This window comes from Ascaphus truei, chromosome 3, assembly GCF_040206685.1.
Source record: "Ascaphus truei isolate aAscTru1 chromosome 3, aAscTru1.hap1, whole genome shotgun sequence".
In the NCBI taxonomy this organism is placed as follows: Eukaryota; Metazoa; Chordata; class Amphibia; order Anura; family Ascaphidae; genus Ascaphus; species Ascaphus truei.
The window spans coordinates 42,388,582-42,415,599 of NC_134485.1; the positions used below are offsets into that span (position 1 = coordinate 42,388,582).

General features: G+C 42.3%; 1 protein-coding gene across 1 annotated transcript in view; it reads right to left on the reverse strand.

Moving 5' to 3' along the window:
• USP25 (ubiquitin specific peptidase 25) overlaps window positions 1-27,018 on the reverse strand; it is a 121,476-nt gene that overhangs the window by 50,841 nt on the left and 43,617 nt on the right. The window contains exons 5-8 of the mRNA XM_075593964.1: window positions 26,564-26,726; window positions 13,684-13,770; window positions 8,991-9,128; window positions 3,106-3,182 (exon numbers count right to left, since the gene is read on the reverse strand). Of these exons, the coding sequence (XP_075450079.1) occupies window positions 3,106-3,182; window positions 8,991-9,128; window positions 13,684-13,770; window positions 26,564-26,726 (465 nt within the window). The remainder of the gene's footprint in view (window positions 1-3,105; window positions 3,183-8,990; window positions 9,129-13,683; window positions 13,771-26,563; window positions 26,727-27,018) is intronic.

The window sequence follows — 27,018 nt, forward strand, 5'->3', positions numbered from 1 at the left end:
CCCCCCTCCATCTCACATCACCCCACTAACCCTCCCCCCCTGCACCTCACCCCACTACACCTCCCCCCCTGCACCTCACCCCACTACACCTCCCCCCCTACACCTCACCTCACCCCACTACACCTCCCCCCTGCACCTCACCTCCCCCCCCACATCACTCCCCTGCACCTCACCTCACCTCACTCCCCTGCACCTCACCTCACATCACCCCACTGCCACTCTGACACACTGCCACAGCGCCACTACTCTGAGGAGCAGCTGCAGGGGGGGGTCGGGGGGTGTCCTACCTTTCACTGTGGAGCATGGCTGGAGGGGGGAAGCCATCTTGGTCCCTGGCAGCAGGCACCTCACTTCCTGCTCTCACTAACAGGCTCCGCTGTCACTAACCCCGCCCCCACCCTCTGCAGTCAGACCGGCCTCAGCTCTGTCCCTTCTCTCTGCCTGCAGGGGATCGCATCAAACTGCTGCCGATCCTTCCCTAATAGGCAGAGGGGGTTGGAGGGGGGGCCATCACAATGCTAGCACTCGGCAGTGCGGGCTCAGAAGGGGGTGGGGAGTGTGTCAAAATGCTGCCGCTCCTTCCCTCCTGTGTCTGTAGAGCGGGCTGGTGGGGGGGGGGGGGGGTGGACATCGCGGGCCGCTCAGGGAGTCCAGGCAGGCCGCATGTTGTGCAGGCCTGATCTAGTAAGTTAAATGAAGCTTGCTGGGCACAGTATACAGAAGACGGCCCATCTTGAGGCGTTATCGCGTTACGTTATAATGCAGCCCTTATTGCTTCTTTAATGCAGCATTATTGCAGTGGTACAAGACGGCTCTTCAGAACTAGATCCACAAAATCTGCTACTACTATGAGATATTATATAAATGTTGCATTCAACAATGGTGTTTAACAGGCAAGTGATGTGATCCCTGTGCGGAGTAAGAAGACAAAGATAAAGATGTGTCTGATATGGAGTTAACCAAAATAAAATAAAAAGCTTTCTAACCAACACAAGACCAACGTGAAAGAGTTCTTGAATAACCTTTATGTAGAGCAGAATAAATGCGTTGACATGTTATTGCCGCTTCATTTTCTTCTTGCCTCAAGTGCAATGTGCATGTCACTTAGCTCTTCAATTGTCAGGAAATATATGTGGCTCTGGGGCAGCACTGTGGAGCCTCACAGAATTACTAACCAGTGAAAAAGCCAATTACAGAAACAAAGTGGTCACTCGGTCAGGAAAATGCATATTAACCACCGCAGTGCTGGAAAGACCAGGTATTGAACTGTGATATCCAAGCTGGCTGTCTTTTTACACCTACACCAATGCACACACTTATGGGAGATGCTCGCTATTTGTTTAATCAGAAAGTGAATGTATCCATGGAGAGGTACAAAAAGTTTAGGTGTGGTTAAAATACAGGGGGTATAAATTTAAAGCACTCCCCCCCCCCCCCCCGAGCCCCAGCACTGGGCTCAGGGATTCCTCTGTAGCTAAACTGCGCTTTTTTTTGTTTGTTTTCTTAATGGCCACCCAATAGGAAGCCATTTATCAGTCAGCAAACAGATGATGCTGTGGTTTTGTATAGGCCCATGGGACCTGCGACATTTGACAGCCATTTTGTGTCCAATGGATGGCGATTTAAAAATCAGTAATTTCACTGGCGAGTTTCTTGGGAACTAGTGGGTCACCGTAGTTGAAAATAATGCAATTTAGCTTAAGAGGTCACCCCGGTTACCATTCTGTGGAAGGACCAAAAAAAACAAAAAAACACGACCCGAAGGATTGCTGCTTTAAATGTTTCATTGCCTGCAGCAAGTAACAGGTTAACCTTGAGCTGATTGTCAGGAGGGAACTTTCTAGCCTCCCATTTTTTTTGTTGTCTTTTTGATCAAGTATTTATTTTTTTCTTTAACTGGCCAGAGAACTGCAATGAGATGCAAAGAATGGTGTCAAGAATAAAGTTGTTGGATTTACAGATGAATTCGTCAGATGCCCACATTACATGTGAGAAAGGAAGTAAAACCCTATTCGTAAAACCAGCGCTCCCCCCACACTCGTCCAGATATGGGCAAACTGACATGCTCCAGTTCCACTGCGAAGGAAAGATGGGGTGCATCCTAGAACAAAACATGTCTCCTCCCACTTCAGTTGGAACTCATCTTGCTCTCAGTTATGCTATGGGTGCGCACCCTTTTATCCAACTGGTGGTAACGGGCAGTCTTGCAAATGTAGAAAATAATTGTCCCCTTTTGGGACTATAATCCGGCACCAACATGTTGACAATTAATATTTTCTCCGTTTACAAAGATCTCACTGGGATTCAAACCAGGTCTTTTTATTCCCGTGACCGTGCTTTACTACTGATTCACCCTAGCACTCTGTTATTGTATGGCTGCAAGGCACAGTTCTCACGCTGCATAAAAAGGCTGAGATCTCTTTAGCCCCAAGTTGATATGCGCAGCAACCACACAAACTGCAAAGCGGCCCATATTCTATGGTGGATTGTTATTTTGTGTGCCCCATTTTAGATGATCTTCTGCCAAATTTACGAGTGAAGGTGGTCTAACCCAGGGGAGCGCAAACTTTTGCAGCTGCGCCCCCCCCTGCCTTGCCTCCGCTGGTGCTTGCGCCCCCTCCCATACCTTGATGCGGCGTCATTTGACGCGTGTGACGTCACATGACGCCGGGTTGCCATGGACACGAGTGACGCCGGCAGAGTCAAGGTAAGTATAGCGTTACAGAAGCCTCACGCGATCCCCCCGGCATTTAATTTAAATGCCTGGAGGAAGAGCGCGGGACCTCTGCAACCGCCTGCGCTCCCCCAGAAAAATCTCCCGCCCCCCACTTTGCACACCCGCTGGTCTAACCCACTGTTTCATCACATAATCAAAAATGGACGCGGCAGTATTTACTGGCAAGTTTTAACTACAGTATATACAAGAAGGCAGGCAGTAATACTTTTCTGGACATTATCTACTGAATAGTCTATGGCCACTATTCCCCCTTTGTGCCCACAACTCTACCAATTCATGTGCAATAACCTGACTGAGACAAGTGAATCCCATCTTACGTTTTTGTTTCAACTTGAAACTTGTATATACTGGCCCACTTCAGGTCTCACCTTTCTTCTTCTGCTTTTATCTGGAATGCATCTTCCAACCAATCCAACAATTTGTGCGTGAACTCGCTTACATCTTGCTGTTGAAACAAAAACAAAATACCAGACAATGAATCAATATATATATATATATTTTCCAATTAAACTGAAAGCAAGTATATCACAATTATGCACACGATTCCAGCATGAATAATAATATCCTTCTCAAGAGTTCATTATTAGAATAAATAGACTGCAAAACGATATGAGGCGACACAGACAGACAAGAGGATTTGGTTTGTAAAAAAACTACTACTACTTATGACTGGGAACAGCAGTGTAGATATTCTTACAATTACCAAGTAACACAGGCCATTCCAAAAGCCTGATTAACGTTTGGGACAATGAAGATTTGTACAACGAGGGAATGGTAATAAAAATGTATTCTCAATTTGCCAGTTAGATAAATGAAGAGTACTAGAATTATACAGGCATAATTAATCTTAGCCTAATTTTAATAATAGAGACACAGGCATGCGAAGGTGAATTAATTTAGATATTACATACTAGCATTGGGTCTAAAATACGGCACTCGCCTCAGACGTCAGAGCTTTAGCACTGGCTGAATAGATGCTTTTTTCATAGACCATGTAATATCATTATTTAACAATAGGATGCACAGTAGCAGTACGCAACAGCTCGCCACAGCAGTGGAGATAGGACCTGTGAGGCGTTCCTCTATAACTAGCCACACCTCATATTTATACTTAGTCTGTAGTTCTCAAGGCAAAAAACATAAGCAGATCAGAATCAGGTGATTGCTGCATACTGCCATGGATGGACTACACAGGAAAAGATAACAATTTTCCACTTTCCCTGGCCGTACTCATGGCAGCAATAGAAAGTGCCCAAGCAATACCAGTAGAGGACAAAAAAATTAAATATATCATACCAAAAATGCTGCATCGGCTTGTTTGTCACTCTGGACAAGAGCTTGAAGGACTTTACAGCCGAAGCATGCTTCTGCTGAAGCCTGGACGTCCATTTGGTAAAACTTGATGAGCGTATTAATAGAGGACCAGAGTGCTGCTCTGCATCATTCTGCAGCTGTTAATGGACCCTTTGCTGCCCAGATCTTGTAGAATATGCTTTACGAGTTTCTGAAGCCTGCCTATTCTGGCCAATGTACGACTTCTTAATGCGGGACTAAAGCCAACGGTTTACCATAGGGAACAAAGAGCACGTCTGATTTTCTGAATTGGTACTGGGAATACATTGCTTTAGACATCTAACAACATCCAGAGAATGCAACTCTTGCTCATAATTAGATGTGTTTGGACGGAATTAAGCAATATTACCAATGGTGGAACGGTTAATCTGCTGCATACGGACACCACCTGTCAGAACAGTGTTATCACATTTCTATAGAGCCCCCTCTCTTTTCCCTCCTACAGCCCTATCTGTTCAGCGGGCGTCTGCAGCGCCTTACCCAGTGGCTACAGTCCACCGAGGCAGTCTTAACATGGAAGTTAGGTCTCACTTCTGCAATTGCTGCCTGGATGGGCCCCACCACCACACAAGGCCTCGCTGCACAGGTAGGGCCATGGGAAATGGAGGAGGGGCATTTTTTTTGCACCGGGACCCACCAGTAAGTAGTTCTGCACCAGAACATTACCTCCTGTTACAGATGGAACGTCAACACAGCCATCAGCAGAAAACGGGCACCAGTACTATCTTGTCTTGATGAAAAATTAGAAATGGTTCCTTAGACAGGACTTGTAGCTCTCCGATTCTACATGCCGATGTAACCACCACGAGGAAAGCGGTCTGAACCCGCAATGTGAAAATCCAATACGTGTTGGAGAATCTCAAAGGGATGCTTTTGAGAGAGCACTCTGAACCATAAGTAAATACCAAGAAGGAATCATATTTAAAACTTGAGGCTTCAACCTGTGCATTAGAAGAAAGAAGTTCCGGCGCAACTGCGCATGACAAGGATCCAAGCTACTTCCGGATGAGTACAAAACTTTATTGGCACATGACACACAAGGCTACACCACGATCTCCCCCTCAACGCGTTTCACGCTATAAAACAGCGCTTCGTCTTGTCTAAAAAAAAGTGCAGAGACAGATTCATTTAACGCAGTAGTCTTCACAGACATGTGCAGCTATTGGACTTTCAGGGAGCTCATACTAAGCATTTTCAAACCCAGAGTGTAGAAATTCTAAAATTGCTGTTGTCGAAAGATCAAAGATATCCACTCTGGAGACTTCAAAAATGTTCAGAAGCATTGACACACTCTATAATACACCCTGGACATTGAGATTTTTTTTTTAAAATTAACTTATATGCCATCTTGCCCGCTTGCATAATGGAGTCAAAGATTCCTATTCGCACAAGTTTCAACCTGTTTTCGAGAGGCAAGGTTACCCTGCAGGGTATTGAACAAGACCCGTAAGAATCTTGGCTTGTGAGATGTAATTTTATGTTTTGTTTTTTTGTAATATATACTGTATTAACCATCCGTGTTGTTCCAAGACTTCTAATACCCTTGCTATGTGCCATTGCAGGAGTCTGGCTTTGAGATCTTATCTGATCTTAACGTCAAAAAAAACAAAATACCTGAATCCATTCCGTTCCTTACCTTTGCCATCATGGTAACTTTTACATTCAAAAAAGGTCCATGGAGAAGTTGCCAGACAAAATGGGTCAACTGAAAATGTGTTCCTCCTACCGCAAAGCTCAAAAATCTCTGAAGACTCGCTATTGGAAGGTGAAGGAAGGCCATCTCTACGATCCATGTGCACCATCCAGTCCCATCACCAATATAATTGTATTTAACAATTCCATTTTGAACTTCCTTATTCTGAGGAACTTGACGTTCTTCAAACCCAATGCTGCTCCGAATGATCCTGACATTTTCTTCATGAGGACAAGAGTAAACACCTTGAAATCTTTGGTGCAAAGGAACATGCTTTATCATCTTGTTGTCCAACAATGGTGTCATCATTAAGGCTTGTGCTGCCTCAGTTTCTTGGCAATTTGCAGCTGAAAAGCACTCTTCTGGGGACTCTCTTGAACTCCTGACGTTCCCTCCCTAACATTAAGCATCTAATAATCTGAAATCGACAGAGCCCAAACCACTGAAGTGTTGAAGTGTTCCTTCAACTAATAACAGTCAGGATCGTCTAATGCGTAATTACATACACGTCTGAATGAGACACCTAGACATCGAGCCCCGGAAAAAGGTTGCTCTTTGTCTTTGACAAAAGCCCCCAAAACGTGCGAAACGCGTCAGAGTATCGTTGCCCACCATATCCCTGATGTCACCCCTTCAATAGTTTTTAATTTATCTGATGTGCTGAGCGCCATTTTTTCCTGTTGCTGTGCACCGCTGATCCTCATCTTGAAACTACAACATTGCTCTACCGAACATTTTTTGTTGTTGGAAGCTCTGCCTGCTGTTATGTCCCTCAATGTTGATCTTTCACCCTGCAATGTAGATCCATACTCTTCATAATAAAGATTACAAATTATTCTATGAAGCCCAATCCGCTAGCAAAGGCTGTAGCCATAATGCTTTTCTGACTGACATGGAACCGCCATGGATCTCGCTGCATGCAGCAATGACGGAGATAACTCAATTCAGCAAAAGCATTTACTATTGAACATCTCAACACCCTTTTCCAAGGCTTCTTTCACATTGGCAATCCAGATCTTCATTGCCCTGGAGACCCAAGATCTTGCCACTAAAGGTCTGCACCCTGGTCCAGCTGCCACAAATGCCTTCCTTAAATATCTCCATTCACGTATCCATAGCGTCTTGGACAGAGGCTGCATCACCAACCGTTAATGCCGTCTCCCTCGCAAACCTGCTGACTGTTCCACCTTCAGCAGCAAGTCCCATCATTTGACTTTACATTAGCATCACAAGCTTCCGAGCCAATCTCTTTTACAATAAAATAAAAACTAAAACAAAATGAACTAAACCCTGGGGCTTACCCATGAGTTTTAACTAGCAACCCTTTATAGGAATAAGTATCCATATGGTAAGGGGAGGGGAGGGGGAGAGGGAGGCCAGAAGACCCAGCCGGCATCTCCAGCTGATCTCTCTGCACGAGGGGGAGGAGGGGGGCCGTGATAACAGCCATATTTGATACACACAGAAAACCCGTCCGGCTTCTTCTGCAGCGCCCCCTAGCGGTTTTCTTCAGTACATCGATTGTAAGACGCAGTCCTATTTCAGCCACGTGAAAATGGGAAATACAGTGTGTCTTACAATCGAGGAAATACGGTATTTTCATTCCAGAAATGACCAACATTAGTTTAATAGTGAGCCGTAGGGATTGACAATTACTGGCAGCTGGACAGTCTCTTCCACAATTCCCTTGATTAGTGTAATAGGCGAGGCAGTTGACTGTGCCTAAATACTGACATACAGGCATACCCCGTTTTACGTACACCCGCTTTACGTACACTCACAAGTATGTACATTTATTTTTAGTTGCACCATACCCCTGTGTACGTATGCGTGCTTCGCGAGTAAGGACACCAGGGGGCGGCGTGCGCACCTCAACACTCCTGCAACCTCCTTCATGCTGGTCTTCATTATGGTGCGCTCGATCTCCCTGTTCCCTCTGCCCTCCCATCTGTCTCCATTCCCCCTCCCATCTGTCTCCGTTCCCCCTCCCATCTGTCTCCGTTTCCCCTGCACTCACGCAGCAGCTAAACCAGTGATTCCACCCGTGACTCTGCTTCCTCCGCTCTCCTCCTTCTCCCCCCTCAGAGCTCTGCGAAGCTTTGCATGTGATGTGAATTACGGAGCAACAGTGAGGGGAAGGAGAAGATCTTCTGCTGCAATCTTTGCGTGTGTGTGTGTGTGTGTGTGTGTGTGACCGAGTGTGTATGTGACCGAGTGTGTATGTGACTGTGTGTGACTGAGTGACAGTGTGTGTGACTGAGTGACAGTGTGTGTGACTGAGTGACAGTGTGTGTGACTGAGTGCGTGTGTGTGTGTGACTGAGTGCGTGTGTGTGTGTGACTGAGTGCGTGTGTGTGTGACTGAGTGCGTGTGTGTGTGACTGAGTGCGTGTGTGTGTGACTGAGTGCGTGTGTGTGTGACTGAGTGCGTGTGTGTGTGACTGAGTGCGTGTGTGTGTGACTGAGTGCGTGTGTGTGTGACTGAGTGCGTGTGTGTGTGACTGAGTGAGAGACTGACTGACTGAGTGAGAGAGACAGCGAGAAGGAGAGAGCTGCTATACAGTACTGACCCGCGTGCGCGCCTCTCACCTCCTTGCTTGCTCCCATTAATTTTATTTGAATAAAGCCTACTGTATTTATTTTGGTTACAAATGCATTATTTACATCAGTTATGTACATATATGATGTTTGCAGTACAGTACATGCATTGTAAAGTGGAAAAAAGGTAGTGGTTCACTTTAAGTACATTTTCACTTTACATACATGCTCCGGTCCAATTGCGTATGTTAAAGCGGGGTATGCCTGTACTGACTGCATTCCATGCATCCCAAGTACCCGACTAGGCTCTAAATGGTTAAGAAGTTTGATGAGCATATAGTGCATGTATTTAATACAGTAGGTCATAATTATGAAAACAGCTACTGTAATTGAAAGAATGTGCATACATAGAGCCTTGTTTAATTTTGGAATTATATATAGATTAAAAGCATTATGAATATGCAGTAACCACACATGTCACAACTATTACACTTTCACAGTTCATGTTTGCCAGTGGCTAGACCAGGAATCTGCAAAGAATATTAGTTAACAATTATACTTAAAAGCTTACAAGACAGAACATGACGTAAACCAGTCTTTCTAAATTGGTAAAGTAACCCAACAATGTAGAGATTGAACTCATGGTCATTATATCCCTTTGTAAGCTTACCTGCTGGGAATCATTTGATTTGAAGGCATCCTTAAGTATCTCAACAGCTCTGGATGGATCAACATATTTTCTTTTAGAACTGACAAGGAGTGAAAAAAGATACCTCAACTCACGCATAAAAGGCAAATTCCTGTGTTCCTGTGTTGGAGAAAAATGTTAATTGATTAGTAATAACCATTATTTGATGACCATTAACACTGCTATGTTATAGGCATCATTAAACTATATCAGTAATAGCACAGAGTATACTAAAACATGTGGAACATTAGATGTATGGAAAAGCTGCACACAGCCGATGGTGAAGGCATATAAAAGTTTCTTCTACACGTGTGAGCACTTTTATATGCGTTGGTTTTTGTTTTGTTTTCATAAGCACTGTTTTGGATTCCAAATATACTAGAAGCAATGTGCATCAGTCTGAAACTCATCCTATGTGGTACACAACTACAACACACATCACTGCGAAATGCTCAAAGAACTAGATTGGTCATCACTAGAGTCTAGTTGCAAAGTTCACCTTTCCTGTCTTGCCTTCAAATACTTTCTGGGCAAGTTACCCATCTATCTGAACAAGCTCCTCACCCCTACCACATGCAGCACTTATCTGAGATCTGACTCCAAAAGACTGTTCATGGTCCCAAGGCTCAAAGTATCCGGCCACTCCTTCTCCTCTTACCGTGCACCCCAAAGCTGGAACAACCTACCGGAGACTCTCACATCCTCCACCAGTTTAAGTTCTTTCAAAACTAAAGCTGTCTCACATTTTAATCTGGTCTGTAACTGTTACATACGCCTATAATATACATCTCCTCTAGCTGTGCATGCAATGTATTGTACGTAATGTATACCCTGTTCATTGATGTAATTGTATTTGTAACCATGTATTATTTGTCATTAACTATGTGTCCAGGACATACTTGAAAACGAGAGGTAACTCTCAATGTATTACTTCCTGGTAAAACATTTTATAAATAAAATAAATAAATAACACAAGATGGTGTACAAAAGCAGATTTTTATATATAAAATTTAGTTTTTGTGCCAGATGTGCCAAATTCCTACCCCACAAGATGACCAATATCTACTTGTTACGTGATAACACAAAGGTTTAAATAAAACACAAAACGGAACATCTTCATCATTAACCCAAGTTTAAACTACAGGGTACATATGCAGTGATGTATTTTGAAAGAGAGCAGGAGCCAGATTAAACCAGACCCAGGAACAGCTTCCACCTCTCTGACTGACTGCCCCACACCTCTGGAATGCCATTCCTGTCAATATTCGAGAAGCAGCCTCTCGATTAACCTTTAAGAACCAACTCAACACACACCTGCTTAAGGAAGCATACGAGTAGCTCTATGTGTGATAGTTTTACACCGTATACATAAACCTTGGCCCCTTGCAGACGCACTTACCAGAATGCCCTCCTACTGTCTCTGTACTTTCTTCCTACCAAACAATTAGATTGTAAGCTCTTCGGAGCACGGACTCCCTTTCCAAAATGTTACTGTTATGGCTGAAGCACTTCTTCCCACTATGTGTTACTTATATCATTTGTTATCTACATCAGGGCTGCGGAAAAATTTGCTCCTGCGCCCCCCTGCCTCTTGTCCCCTGGTTCTCACCCTCCCCCCCCCCCCTTCATTCAGTGCGGCGTCAAATGACGAACGGGGTCTTGTGAAGTCGCGTCATGTGACCCGCGGTATTGCCATGGAGACGCCGGCTGAAGCAAGGTAAGTTGAGGTTCCAGAGGCCTCACGCGATCCCCCGGCATTTAATTTTAATGCCTTGGGGAAGAGCGCAGAGCCTCTGCAACCGCCCACGCCCCCCCATAAAAATACCACGCACGCCCCCCAGTTTGTGCACCCCTGATCTATATGATTGTCACGTGTATTACTGCTTTGAAGCGCTATGTACATTAATGGCGCTATATAAAGACATACATACATACATACATTGATGAAATACCCTACATCAGGGTTGGCCAACTCCAGCCCTTAAGGGCCACCAACAGGACAGGTAACAATGAGCCAATACTGGGACCGAGTGGACTTTCTGGCTGGCTCAGCTGGTGGCCCCTGAGGACTGGAGTTGGCCACCCTGCTCTGCAGCAATCAAGCAAAGTAATTCTTTTTTTTTTTTACATGTGCTGGAAATATTGTAAACACAATGTCATGTGAGAACAGTCACGGGGTCGGCTCAACTTGACATTTTTACTTTCCAACATCATGTTTTTCAATAACAGCTTTTATGATCAGCTTGGGTGTTTGTGGCTATATGGACTAAGTATATCGAACCAAAAATCCTGGGAACATGTTAATTGAAAGTATATTCCATAGCTGCAAAAATTCACTAGAAGCAAAAAATCAATTAAAGAATGAGAAGGAAAATACACACAGAATTAGTGTTGCAAGCAGGAGACACATTTACCTTATGCTGCAAAAAAAAACAAAAAAAATACATACAGGTCGCTAATGACTTCCCAATCCTAACCCATGTAATCAATCTTGCATCAGTAGGTGGTATCACAGAGAAAGGTTAGACTGCATATACAGTATAGCCTGTCTCTGTTTCCTATATTTGGGCCCCAGAGACTTAATTAGAAATGCCACAATACAAAATATATAAAGAAAGAGGGGCAACTGAAGGCTAAGAAACCTTGCAGTAATACATTAAAGAAGGCAGAACAATTAAGAGCGCCTGGCTTTTTCCTTAGAAAAGACAATGTTTAAGAGACTGCAGAATGCACACCTGCTTGATGAAGAGGACTATTACTCTATTGAAAAAACAGTGACAAGAGCTCAGCTTGGGATTTAGGAGAGGGCCAGATAGCAAAATCCACTGGTTGCTAAAGTGACGTAAAAACAGGTGGGAAAAATTAATTTAAAAAAACCCCATAAAACACAATGGTATTTTTTAATTTTATGAGAATGCAAAGGTTTTGAGAAATAACCAGTGTATGTGTAATATACCCAATTATATATATCTGCCCTCATTTTTAAAGGTTTATGATGGTTATTGAATGAATGTCTTTATTTATATAGAGCCATTAATGTACATAGCACTTCACAGCAGTAATAGTTAAAATCATATAAATAAAAAGATATAAATAACACAAAGGGAAGAAGTGCTCAGGCATAAAAGTAACATTTAGGAAAGGGAGTCCCTGCTCCGAAGAGCTTACAATCTAATTGTAATTATCCAATACTATAATTACTGTAGTGTAATGTAGGTCTGATATGAATTGGTCCTACTTTATAGCATTTTTCTGATGTTTGCTCGACCTTTCCAGTGATTTATTAAAGGGAGAGTCCCAGTTAAGACAGAAAAACTGTGTGTGAACAGCTTAATACTATAATTAAATTACTCAAGTAAAAGCAGTTGCACTTTAAAGGAAACATGTGGCCGTTTCGATCTAAAATTTTACTTTTTCAACTCAACATGAATTATGAGTATTGGTACTCATAATTCAAGTGTCTGCTTGTATCCTAAGCACACCTAGTACATCCCTGTATGCTTTATGTCTGTTAAAACCTGACATCACAAACTTCCCCCATGTTTCATCACACTGTGTCAACAAACTAATTAAATAATAATAATATATATATATATATATATATATATATATATATATATATATATATATATTATCTATCTATATACAGTATATCCAAATATGTATACACTTGTAGGTTGGACAAGGCAATGGTCTCCCCTATTTAATCCCCTTAAACATTCATTGTATAACTCAGAACAGGAGTGGCCAACTCCAGTCCTCAAGAGACACCAACAAGTCAGGTTTTAAGAATATCCCTGCTTCAGCACAGCTGGCTCAGTCAACGACTGACCCACTTGTGCTGAAGCAGGGATATCATGAAAACCTGACCTGCTGATGGCCCTTGAGGACTGGAGTTCGCCACTTCTGACTTAGGACTGCCCCTTTAAAAGAGCTGGGGGAAATGAATTGCTCTGCCTGAACTAAACCGGTTAGTTAATACTGTAGTTGTCCATTTATCAGAAGGAATTTACATTTCTTTATGAACAAACAGGATTACATCGTTAAGCAAAATGGTAATGCTTCCAATATAACTGCTTTGGGATGAAAAGGTAAAATTAAGAAACAACCCTCGTTATTTACCAGTCAGACAAATACCACCCAAAATGCTTTTTTCAGCTACTATATTATTATGATGCAGACGTGTCCCCCAAGCATAACCAGGAAACCATGAGACATCTGAATGTTTCACTGCTCTCTCAAACCTGCACTATTAACCTTATTATCATGTCATACAGCAGTTAAACTGCAGTCAAGGATTCTGGGTACTGACATGCAAAAGAGCGCAATGAATGTGGTCCATCCTATGCATGCGTCGTCAAAAAGGCCTGTAACTCTTTACGGGCAATTCGTGGCAGCCTCTACGGTCCATCAGGGCTTGGAGTTCAGTAATGGGGATACGGAAAAGAAGTTTATAAACCATAAAGTCAGCAGTTTCACAGGAACCCCGACAATTATATACATTATAGATCAGAGCATAAAGATCACAGCCTTACTGGAAAAACACACAAGTTGGGGATATTTGTTAAAACCCTTGTAGCCCAACTTGCTCAAATGTTGTAACTTGTACTAAACTAGTCTATCTAGACTAGTCAACATACATTACATATATTGTATATACAATTTCCATGATTACCTTTTGGTTTCGCGGTACATCCTGAGGACTTGCAGGGGGACTGTAGTTCAAAACCAGTCTACGGAATTCCAGCAGATTGAATAAAGACTAAGCGTGAAGGAGAGAGAGAGAGATAGAGAGAGAGGGGTTAAACCAACCTGACAAAATATAGGAAACATTTAAAATATGTCATGCAGAGAAAATAGGAAAGACAAAAGAAAACATTATTGAAGGATCATACCTCATTAACCCAACAAATACCCGCCCTCCCTTCAGTAATACGTTTTACTTTGATAGAGCTGACAGTTTACACAGCACTGTACATAGAATTTTGCAGGCACAACGAGTCCCTGCACAGATCTTACAATCTCATTTTGGCAGCTGAGGCACAGGGAGATAAAGTGACTTGCCCAACCTCCCAAGGAGCGGACATTTGGATTTGGATCGGGCCTCCCCTGCTTCGGTCAGTGCCTTTATTCACTGATCCAACGCCTTAACCCACTTCTGTTTTGTATGTTGTAAAATCTATACCACGTTATTACTAGAGCCTTGATAAACCATTAGTCTGACATTAACCAAATCAGAGAATCTGTTCAGCAAAGCTCAAATCTTCCCATTACTAGCAGCAATGCTCCACTTGTGGACAGGTCAGGAATAATTAACCCAGTATGTTTTCAGCGATACAATTAATGTATCTCCCTGTATGGGTATCCCAACTGCAATTATATCATTTAAAAAAAAAAAAAAAAAGGGGGTAACATCTGTCACCACTACTAATTGGTTCTGCTGCAGCGGTCATATTTCTCTATCCCAGAGACACCGGGTGGATAAAGTCTGGGAAGCAATAGCTCCCGAACCCATGGCTGCCACGGTTTTGGACAGGTGCTTGAAATAAAACAAACCACATTCTTGTTCAGGAAACGTGGTGACGTAGTTTAGAGAATGAGGAAGCCCTTTTAGCAGCCTGCAGCGGAGCCAATTTGAGAAAAGTTTCAGAACAGGCAAATTGTGATTACGGATTGTACAGATCTAAACTATGCAGAACAGCATCGGCAGTGTGATTCTATTCTTTCAACTTCCTGATAATACTTTACTGGCCTGCCCTGCACAGAAGTGTTTGAAAAAGTCCTTTACACTGAATTCTATCAGCTCCCCATATTAGTAAAATCAACTTTGTTCTTGGATCATGCTGCACTGGTTCTATCAGATTTATATTTGCACTGCCCATTCAGTTTTTGGGAGTGTCTGCAGGCAATGACAGAGTTGAGAGCTTGTAATAAGTGGCTCTGAGTAAAGGCTGTTTCTGAAAAACAATGGCACTGAGTTTGAAGCAGGAGTCCCTAGTTCAAATCCCGGTGTCGGCTCCTTGTGACCTTGGGCAAGTCACTTTATCTCCCTGTGCCTCAGGCACCAAAAAAAACAGATTGCAAAAATGAGATGTATAGCGCTGCTTACACAGTCAGCGCTATACAAGAACTATTCTTCCTATTAAACGTGTGCAAATTAAGGTTTACCTCTTCCATTCATTGCTTTGCGTGACAAACAATTCTCAGCTGTATAATTAAGTAAATGTAAAGAAACACTGGTAGAATTCATTTTAGTTACTTGCTCAAGCGAATGTGACAATCACATTGTATCTGACCTGGTTATGTTGGAGTTGTACGAAAAATAGATGGCAATCCTATACCCCAAATCTACACGCTCCTACCAGAACACTTTAACTTTACAATATTTTTGTTCTGTTACTTGAACGTGTCAGGAGACATTTGTTGGATACTGTGGGTAATACAGAATGGCAAATTACCATACAATGTAATAATGCTTAATTAATATATTTAACTATTTTTCTTTGAAGATTAAAGCGACAACACCCAAAAGATATGATTTTCTTAATCTCTTGCTTTTGAGGCTCCCATGGTAATATTTAGATGGCACTGGGCTCGGAGGTAAGTTCATTTCAACCTACAGGACATTTAAGATTTAAAATGCGTACATCTGAACGAAGCATCAGATTTTTAAAATAAAAATATAGTTTTGAGAAGTGCAAGAAAATAGATCCTAAAGTAAATAAAAAGCCCCACCTCCCAAAAAAATGTTTTTACTTTATAAAACAAGACTTTTCAACAGCATCTCTGAATTGAAGGTACATGTAAACCATGTGCCACTGGTTAGACATGCCCAGCGGAGAGCCCAAGTGACCCACACATCCACTAGTCAGTGGCACAGGCGACCAAATAAGAGAGGAAAGTGAGGGAGCGTGCACTGCCCGATTAAGCCGAGCACAGCGGGGTCTACGTATCAATGTAAAAGCGCTGTAATTCTGGGGCAACATATCTGCACCATATGTATAAAAGGAACATCTAATTGAAATCAATAGGATATCTTCATTTGATACATCTAGTCTTTGAGCCCAATAATTGCACCGCTTTGCCTTAATATATAGCCCCAATAGTGACAACACACAAATGGGCATAGAGGAGATCACAACCCTTCTAAGCTTAAGCACCAACTTCAAAATATATTTGAAGCGACTTCTAGGTATCTGTATTTTGTAGTCCTTGGAGTGACTTCATATTTAAAGAGAGTTTGCTCTTGGGACTGCTACAGATGTAACCAATGTTATTGAACCCCACGTTGTGCTCCTGTGGGTGAAACGGTGCTATAGCCCTCGCTCCCCTTCTCACGCGTGGCTGATTCAAAGCAATGGCCGGCCTCTTCTCCTGCTGCATGGTGCCACGGATTGGCTGCATCTGTACTTCACAGATTAATGTCATAATGTAGCAATTACACCACCTTGTTCTGCACACATCAAACATACTTAACTCAGCTACTCACTCTTTGTAACGAAGTCCATGTTTTTTTATAGAAGGATATAGCTGTTACCCATGTAAGCACATACAAAAGCAATATAGAATATACTTGCAAAGAAACATGGCAGGGAGGAATGAGAGGACAAGAAGTACACTCAAACCGCATCTTTGCTTCTGTGCAGTTCAGGTGTATTCAGCCAATAAATGGGAAAGTATTATAAAGAAAAATAGTTTAAAGCAGCAATGCGGGATAAAACTTGAAAAGAAATGATAGGTTTGAAGCAGGCGGTCTTCCTAGCTGTGGAGTCGTTCATCGGGAAGCGCAAACATGATAAGACAGAAGAACATATATTCTGATAGTGCAATATTGTTATAATAAACTGATGGCTTTATCTTTAAATCGATGTATAGAATACTCACAAATGTGAGATGGGATATATGCACGTAATGGTATCCCATCTCACATTTGTGAGTATTCTATACATCGATTTAAAGATAAAGCCATCAGTTTATTATAACAATATTGCAATATCAGAATATATGTTCTTCTGTCTTCACATGTTTGCGCTTCCCGACGAACGACTCCACATCTATCACAGAAGGGATTGAGAAAGCAATCCCACATTGGGTTACAGCTGCATTCATCAAACGTGTTTGTATTTTGTATCACTGTTAATCACTACTGCACTTATTATTTATTGCACTTTGATAATTAGAGTGCCACCACTGATAAGTTCCTTTTTTCACTTGCATGGTCTTCCTAGCTGAACTGTGTTAATTTCAGCTCCGGTGAACCCCTAAGACCAGAGATACTTGCCTCCGACCGGTATCTCTGTGGAGTTTTAAGGTCCAGGTTATGTGGGCCAATAGGAAGCCGCACTGGATGACGTCACAGATTCCTATTGGCCCGTGTGACGTGGGACACAAACCGCTATTATGTTAGGCACACCGTTTCTCTGCCTGCAGGGATAAAAGCACAGATACAGATTCCACAGTTCAGATCCGAATACCCCTCTGCATCCATCATGTAATTAAAAAAAAAAACTTAACTTTTTAGCTGCTTTAACAGTGTAATTCCTCCTGAGAAGCTTCAGATGTTGTGACCAGGAAAAATAAAATAAAAAAATCATTGCACCTCAAAAAATAAAAAGAGAGGAAAAAAAACATACTTCCTTGGAAAGGTAAAATACAGGTACTACTCCATACATAAAAAACAGAGCCAGCTGACGAGTCTCCTCATTCCCCCCCAGTTGCCGCGACCGTCCTCACGTGGGAATTAATGTTTTTAATTTGTACATCCACATATGTGGATAAATAAATTAAAAACATTAATTAATCCCCACGGGTCTAAACATCAATATAAATTTAGGTTATTTTCTGACGTGAGGATTTTTCGAGTAATATCTAGTGAGTACGGAAAGGGTTAAGTGTTCTCCTGGGAATACCTGTAAGAAGTTCAGGGATGTCTGCCTGATTTCTAAGAATCAGGTATTAATATGGTAATGATACTGCCAAAATCTATCTATCCACACACACTAAAAGTAGTTACCAAAAAAAGTACTGTATTTATATTTAATTTCATATATTTGGGTATTAGGTTTATTTCATAAGTGCAAATGTATCAACTTCTCAGTGTAATCACGTATAAATAATCCTCATTACATGTAATATACTGATTCATACATATGTAGAATATATATTTTTAGTCGTGTGTATTTTATCATTTATTGTAGTAATTGTATTTGTCACGTGTATTTAGTGACCATTATATGTCCCACCTTGTGGTTATTCATTAAAATTCAATTCAATTAGAACCAGCATTAGAGAGGCATATATTAGGAGGAGACACATGAACTAAGACTGTATGCCCCTGAGAAAGCAGTAGGAGACACATGAACTAAGACTGTATGCCCCTGAGAAAGCAGAAGCCACTTGCGAAGTGCGTAGGGTGATGGGGGACCAGAAAGAGTGCAACACCCAAGAAACCGGAAGTGACGTCAACGGGAACAGTGAGGATGGTCGTGGCAACCAGAGGGGGGTGGGGGGCGAGTGAGAAGACTCATCAGCTGGCTCCGTTTTTATGTATGGACTGTCTTGGGAGTTGTACCTGGTTTTATATATAAAGAAGCCTTTTTTACCTTTCCAAGGAGGTATTTTTTTTTTTCCCCTTGAAAAGCCATCGTGTGGAAGAAAGGAGGAAATGGTGCCTGGCCCAGACACTTAATAGTAAGTACAGATCTCACCTTTGTTTCATCAAGAGCCTTGTTGTGAACTTGCTTCCCTATTGTTTTTTCTCTCTCTATTTTTGAGGTGCCCTGATTTTTCCCTGACAATTTCACCTGGAACAGTTCCTCTTTCATGCAGCACTGATTAATTTAATTTATTATAGACCACCACATTGATCGTGCTTCCATTGTATTTTGAATCTTCAGATATAGCCAAGGTTAATGCTCCCACTGAGTGTTATTGTGACATTTCTATAATATTCTATGTCATCAATGCCCTTGTAAACTCTGTTATTCTGCATTATAATGCAATATACTGTCAGTAGGTAAAATAGTTTGCTACATTAAGTGTCTTTATTTTACAGCTCTCCGTTCATTTAAATATGGCACTGATGCATTGCACAGAAGACTCTCGGCCTATAAATAATATATAAATAGGAAATCGTCTGAAATTAGGAAACCACAAAGATTCCTGTAAATGAACGTTATCGACACAGCAAGTTGAGATTTAAAGCAGCAATCCCCTACAACAGGGGTGCTCCACTCCAGACAGACCTCAAGCCTCTGATTGAGCCACCTGTGTTGAAGCTGGAATATCCTGAAAACCTGACCTGTTGGCTGGGCCTGGGCTGGAGTTGAGCACCCCTACTCTACAACATGCATACAGTATTCACATATTGATGCAGCCATGCAGAGACCTAACAATCCAGCTGACAACGGTGCAGGTGTGGTAGAATTACAGGGCTAAGGCTGAGGCCCCACTGCGGTCGGCGGTGGCACGTGAGCCACCAGCCCCGTACCTCCATTCTGGAGGTCCCCGCTGGCTCCTTACGACGTGGCTGACTGCGTGCTGTGACGCGTCAGCCTGCCGAATGCACGAGTCAGCCAATGAGATGGGGAGATCGCCGGCGGGGGGGAAGGGGGAGGGGTGGACACAGGGCACACAGCACACACGGGCTCACTGAAACCACAACAGCCCTCCAGGTTCCCTTACAAAAGCAGCAATACAAGAGCAAAGTAATCACTATGGCCCAAAGTGAGTTCAAATGAGGCAGCTGGCATAGTCAGACCGCAAACCTACAGAGGGGAAGGACGGAGGGTAAACGGTGTGTTTAACTGCTGATAAACACTGTTCTGTTTTTGTGAAGGTCTGCGTAACTTCTGATAAAGCTATATATTGTCTGCTGAACTATTAAACTATTAAGCTGGGCAGAATCGTAGGGGTAAAAGCATAAGATCTATCTATATTAAAACTATGGACGCGCCCCCCCCGTCATGGCCCCGCCCACCCGACCCGTTTGGCCACGGCTCCCTAAAGACCGCACACAGCGGTGAAGTGCCGGCGCGTGCAAATATTGTGTCCAGGATCTAAAAATGAAAAAAAAAAGGTTGATTTTATTTTTGATTTTGATTTTTTTTTTTTTTAGAAAGGTAAACAGGGATAAACCAAATAAGTAAACATGGGAAGGATGTTGATCCAGGGAGTAAATCTGATTGCCATTATTTGGAAATCAGGCAGGAATTTATTTTTCACCATTATGAGATATCAGATGATATTTCACTGAAGTTTTTGTTTGCCTTCCTCTGGATCAAAATACTGCAAGTACCAATATAGAATGTACAGTATCTGTCTAAATTTAGCATGGGGTGAACTTGAGGAACGCATGTCTCTTTTCAACCTTATCTACTATGTAACTATGCAAAGAAAAAGAAGGGGAAAGTAGCGCTAATCACTAACCTAATAATATCAAAATTAAAATGACAATACAGTGTTCATACAAAAATAAGTGTAAACGGAGAAAGATAAAGTGTCCAAAATGGTATACTTAAGTATGCCAGCTGCCAGTGTCCAGGAGAGAGTTCCACGTCTGTGGAGGCTTAAGTGTGAGCAGGACCACTACCAAAAAGCAAAGAGCCCATTGCCACATGCTGGGAAGCTACCCACAAACGCTGTTTTATCAAGTGCTGGCTGCAAGTGCCATATTGTTCTAACCCAGTCTGGTGTAATAAATGTATTGTGCCATGGTCTGTCTCTCTTTTGTTTGTATCGCATACTCTGAGTAAGCTGAAGATCTAGCCCAGGCCTGCACAACATACGGCACCGCGGGCTGCATGCGGCCCACCCAGACTCACTGTGCGGCCCGCGGGATACCGCGACGTTCTCCGTCTTCTCCCCTGAACATGCTACTGTTTCCCCTGCATGTCCTGAAAAAAAATGGCCACGTTGCCATGAAAACGGAACGCTATGTGACGTCAAGCAGCGCCACGGTGTGTGCCCGTTGCCATGGCAACGCTGCGTTATTCGACGCCGCTCGGCCATTTTTTTTAGGACCTGCAAGGGAAACAGTAGAATTTTCAGGGGATAAGACGGAGAACGCTGCCGGACCCCGCCGCAGGTAAGAGTTGTGAGGGGGGAGGGGTAATTTTAATTAAAGTGCGGCCCGAATCGGCTTTCCTTTGAGCAGTTTGGCCCGTTTCACTTTATAAATTGTGCAGGCCCAACCTAGCCATATCCTGATTTAACCTCTGAAACCCCAAATTTGAATTAATTCAAACTACATTAAATCTGTAAGTGTATGAATCGAATTTGAAGTGTTCTTACAGGTTAACAACCTTTACTGATAAAAAGTGGTTTCTTTTGTATTCATCCAACTTATGCTCAACAACTGTACTTGAGTCAACACGCCGGAGGACATCTTTTCTTCCTCACTATGTAACGTCTCACCAGAGCCCAGTGTAGTCTAAAGGTTACCATGGCAACCCCAGAGGCAGTGGATTAGAAACATCATGATTTTTAACACACACAAAAACCCATTAAAGCACCAGGACAAGATACTAACAACACTATAAGAGTTGAACTATAATAATTAATTAACTTATTGTCCATTAATATCTTTACACTATAACAAGTTTGGAGCCCAACATATAATTTAGATTAATACTTAAAGCTCATCATAATACTTTCTGGCTATGCATTCCTAGCTATATTTTTCCCTTTAATCTATATATCTCAGTATCTAAGTCCATGCTGGAATTACTGGTGGCTCAAATCTCTGGACTGGAGGCTAATATTAGACAACAATGTAGAACACACAATTCGTATCATCGAGCCAGGAACAAGATTTTTAAAGAGGGATGTTTAACATTCACATTTTTATCTCATCAATATAATGGAGCGCAGAGAAAATAAAAAGGGGAAACGATAATAGTAGGCTCCTGGGGGGGGGGGGGGAGGGAGTGGATTGCTGCTTTCAGTCCCCTTGTGCTTTACTTACAGATCAGGGCCCCATCCCCTAGCTGTTGAGATCATTTTTTTGTTAGCTTGATGGTTTATTGGCACAAGAAGCGAGGATATATCCGGTGGCCCATAGTGTTTCCACCGGATGAGATTTACTATTAAAAAATCTTGGCTGTTCCCATACACTTGTTGATTATTATTGTTTTACATACTAGTGTTCCTTGCAGGCAGAGGCAAGCGATACATTTCAAGCATGGCTACACTGTAAATGTAACAAATAGAAGTCCCATCTTATTTTTCTCCTAAGGCCTGGGACATGGTGCAGGGAGCGGCGCTGGGCAGCGCTGACGCTCATGCTCTCCTGCTCAAGCAGGAGATTTATTTTGTCCCTGCATGAGCGTCAGCGAGCGTGCTTGTGTGCCGGGTGGGAGGCTTTCGGGAGGCGGGGCTGGCGCGCCGCGTCGCTGACTGCCATTGGCTTCTGGCAGTCACGTGACCGGCCCTGCGCTTCCCTCAGCGGGAAATCTAAAATTTGTCTGTCGGCTGAAATTCCACACGCCTTCCGCACGCCTGCGGAAGCGCTGTCTAAAGCTGCGCTGATAGGGATATTGTTTCCCCTCAGCGCAGCTCAGCACGGTCTTTTTGACTATGTCCGAGGCCTAAGAAAGAATAAGTTATCCTTCAAACATTGTATGCACCCACTGTAATAAACACACACACCCTGCAGTGCTACAGTATTTGGCCCAGGCCCCGATGTAGCCTAGTTCTCCAACTGTTGTCTTTCTTTTGGCCCGAACAGTATAAGTCCTGTTAGAAACAGGCACTGTGAGGGATAAGCTCCCTCACGAAGGCCTAGCTTGTTGTTGCAGCCTGAATGCACTGTTGCTGTATACAGGGGCGGGTCTAACAACAACCAGAGTGTAATCCTTGCGGAAGAAAATGACTGGGTCACATGCCTATGATATGATGCCTGTCTGTATCGGACCTGCCCTGTTATGAAGCGGGGTTACAAGCCCCTCCCCTGGGGTACATAAGCTGGCACTCTCCCAGAAGTCAGGGCTCTCTCCCCTCCCCCTGTGGAGTGGGAGCATCTTACCCTTTATCCCATCAGGGGGTAAAGGAGCTGAGAAGGGGCCTACTGGGCCTCAAGCCCCGTGGGTACTGCTTCAGGGAATGTGCCTGTTCTGGATGACTACATGCTGCTAATAAAGACCAGTTGAATTATACGATGTGACTACTATCTGATGTTGCCAGTGTGGACCATCTTGGCTGTACCAGGATCTTTCGGCTGGAGGCGCTGCGAATGATCATCACTGAGAACCTGTCCTGATGCCTCCCCATACCACCGCAGACTTCTCAGGGCTTTTTATTCAACCTCACAGGTATGCACAGCACCAGAAACACAGTAGCTCTATGATCTCACTTAGGGTGGGGGAAAAGGTGCTACATATATTCTAAATGTTGTGTGTTCAATATATTTATTCTAATATATTGAATAAATAACCCTAGCGCAAATAAGCTCTGATCAATAGTTAAAGGGGTAGGGAGGGTTGGACTATGTAGAGATAGAGAAGATAGAGAAGATATAAATAATTGCTAATCCGTTACATCTCAAAATTAAATTTTATTGGCAAAACGGAAGAGTTTTGTTGCGTTTTTGAACAAAGGAGTGGGGTGAGGTCCCACATTTGTGACTGGCCCGGGTCTCATCTCGCCTATCTCAGGCACCACACACACACACACACACACACACACACAAGTCTGTTCATCTGTAGGGAAAACTGGGAGAAAAACATAGTACTTTCTGCCTACTGTGATCATCAAAAATACCAAGTGAAGCAGCATTGCCCATCACACTGTCTATTTCAAGGTTTTCCACTAAACATATGACAAAAATGCATGAGATGTAGACCCTGAAGTACCATGCAAATGCAGAACACGAAACATCTACTATAAATAAAAGGAGAGGCGCGAGCACGTATTGGACTGGAAAATCTGCGATGTTTTTGTTAACAATGGCTCCGATTCCCCCTTTATTTGAAGGTCTTCCTTCTTGGTACCTCTTGATGCCCAGTGTCTATTCTTCAGCAAAACCAGACCTGTTAAAGGTTTTCTGTGTAGAGATTTATTTAGGATACATCTGCACTTCTACATTTTTCTAATGTGCCTGTGTAAAGGGTAAATAGTTTTGATACATGAGGCTACTCCAACAACAACTTTTAGTTGCACTGCTCTGTTGGGCTGATGATAGAATAGTTGAATGAGATCACGGATAAGATATAAGTAAGGGAACAGAGTATTGCTTTCAGCTGTATAGCCAGACTAAACACAAGCATATTAATTAGTCATCGTAAGTAAACAAGCTAGTCTCAACAGCTGACAGTGGTGTCAATGATTTGCCATCTGTTACAATCTGTTAAGGACTCGTGACGAGTTCGATTTCAAAAGAGGGGAACAATTTATTGTAAACAAATTAAAATAATATTTTTAAATAAACATAACGTAATAAGCAGAAGGCCAGCAAATCGTTCCCCTGCTCATCATCCCACATTCGTCTACAATTAGCAGAGGGTTCAAAGACTACAATATACTTGGCTTTGATTTTATAGTGAGACTGGTACTTCTCCGAAACACTATTTCGTATTTTAGAAAGCTAATTTTATGAGCAGTCCCACCTATTCAAAGAATATTTAAAGGTTTTCAGCATATTCACATTTCCTACTTCATATTAAAAAAAATGGGGTATGTGCATTTTTTAGACAGACTAACTGTAGAATCACTGCAGTATTCATCCCTACAGAACGTTTAATTAAAGAACACTGTTTTTGTAAGTATTTTGACAAAAACTTACCAACATTATTTTATTTTTAAATCACTGTTGGGGTAGATTGAAGATTTAAATTTACAGATTAAGTTAATATTGACTATTTGTAGATAAAGAATTTGCCCAAAAAGAAAAGGAAGCAAAGCAGTGGGGGTTTTATTGTTTGTAGAGGGACTGAGATTGGAAAAGGGAGTGAGAAAAGCACATTTCAATACCAGTGGTTGTTATAGGTCTAGGACATCAGATGTTGATGTGCTTTATTTCCTACAGCAATTGGTGATAAATGCGGTGTGATGTCCCCTTCAGGTATCCCTATATAACCGTTTGCACTATTGCTGTGTTTTTTAATACGGAATACATGTAAATCACTCAAAAAAGGAAGCAAAGTGGCAATCCAATATTTTGGTTGCCATTTAATAATGTGCGTTAATAGCCACGGGGCGTCTGGTGGCAACCAAACGTTACATGAAAGTCACTGGTGATGGGGTTAAATAGGACATAAAATGTAAGCAGAATACATATGACTATTTTGGATGTGTACACACAATACATTTGGTGGTGAACAGAAAACATGCGGGCTCTCAAGTTTACAGCCAAGTGTCAGAGCTGCATTGGGTTTCATACAGTCCAATGAACATGAGATCACTGGCCTATTGAATTACTACACTGTTTCAGGGTTTTTTTTTAAACTGCCCAATGACTCATCCTGTTGACCATTCAAGCACACTCAGGCTCAGAAGGAAACAAACAAATGGTGATCTGCCAGAAGTGCAACCTCAAGCAGTGTCTCATTAACAAACTGAAGTACTTGGGGCTGTAGAACGTTGGCAAAGGACAATAGCAGAAGGTTTGCTGGTCTGTTTGGGCTGTGGCACTGCATGCTACGCAGACAGTTTTCCACAACCTGCCATAAAGACTTGGAGTCTATATTCCTTTTTTCCCCAATCTTGTAACCGATTGTCTCTTTTGCAAATTTGCTTAATAGCTGTGGTACCAGAATCGCTCCTTTGATATGAATGTGCCCTTTACGTGGCGTATCTTTTAAGTTACGTCTTCACGTACAAAATGTCTACTCATTTGTATTCACCAAAAAAATGGCTTCTTAACATGTTTTCATTATTACAATTGCCATTCTCTGTGCTACATCATATAAAAAATTTTGGCTGACTACTTTCCTAAATGAAACCAGCAATCCCTGCTGATGGTTTCTAATTCTCTTTATTGTTTTTCTCTTTGATGAATTATTATGTCCCCAATATACAGTATTCCCTGATGTATCCGGCAGACACAGGTAAATGTGCGCCAAACACAATGTAGCTGCTTGGATCAGTCTTGCTCCCCAGACCAATAGATAGCTGAAGCATCATCTCTTTTTATTGGTCCACAGATCAGCTTCAGGGGACCTGGTTCAGGTAATTAAATAAAGAAATAGTTTTTGGGGGATTGCGGCTTTAGAAAATATTTTTAAAAAAAACAGGATATTTAAAGTTACATTCTCTCTTTCCATCACATTAATATTGCTCTGAACAATAGTGCAGTTTACTAGTTTAGGGAACAGAAACGCACAAGGGTCTTCCTCTATAGCCGCTGAAACGGTCCATAGGCAGTTTAAGGCCCAAATGCCCCATTGATTTCAATGGGGACGGTACGGCAAAGCCAGTCTCAGTCTTCTGTTTAAAAAAAAAAGGGGAAATTACTTTCCTCTTGTTTCCTTTTCCCAAGTTAGCTCATCTGTGTTATCCATTAAACACAATCCTATTATGACTTGTGCAAGGTGATCAGCATACTTGATGGTGTCGCTTACCTGAATGACGGCACTGAACCAGCATGTATTCCCAACATTCTTTAATCCAACTGGACAGTTATCTTGTCGTTTTCGGTCATAAGGGTTGAGCGAGTCTCTCCACACCTCTGTGTGTGTTCGTTTCAGACTTGCTTTGTTCTCTGCTATGCTGGCTTCCAAGACCCTTAGAAACCAGTAAAGTGACACACACACAAAAACAGTTCAAAACATAATTCTGCTTCGTTTTAGTGGCCATGGTTCATGTCTGCAAGTTTGACTGTTTAGCGCAAATGTTTAATATAAAGTGAAAGCAGTAATCTTTCCAAAAGGGAAATATTAATAATATTCAGTATCAGACTGTAGCATTTTAATAAATAGAAACCAAAAAAGACGTATTAAACTTCCTTTAAAATAAACTAGAATTTAATACAAAATACATATCTGCAGAAAACTTCAAATTAAAATGTGTCCAATTC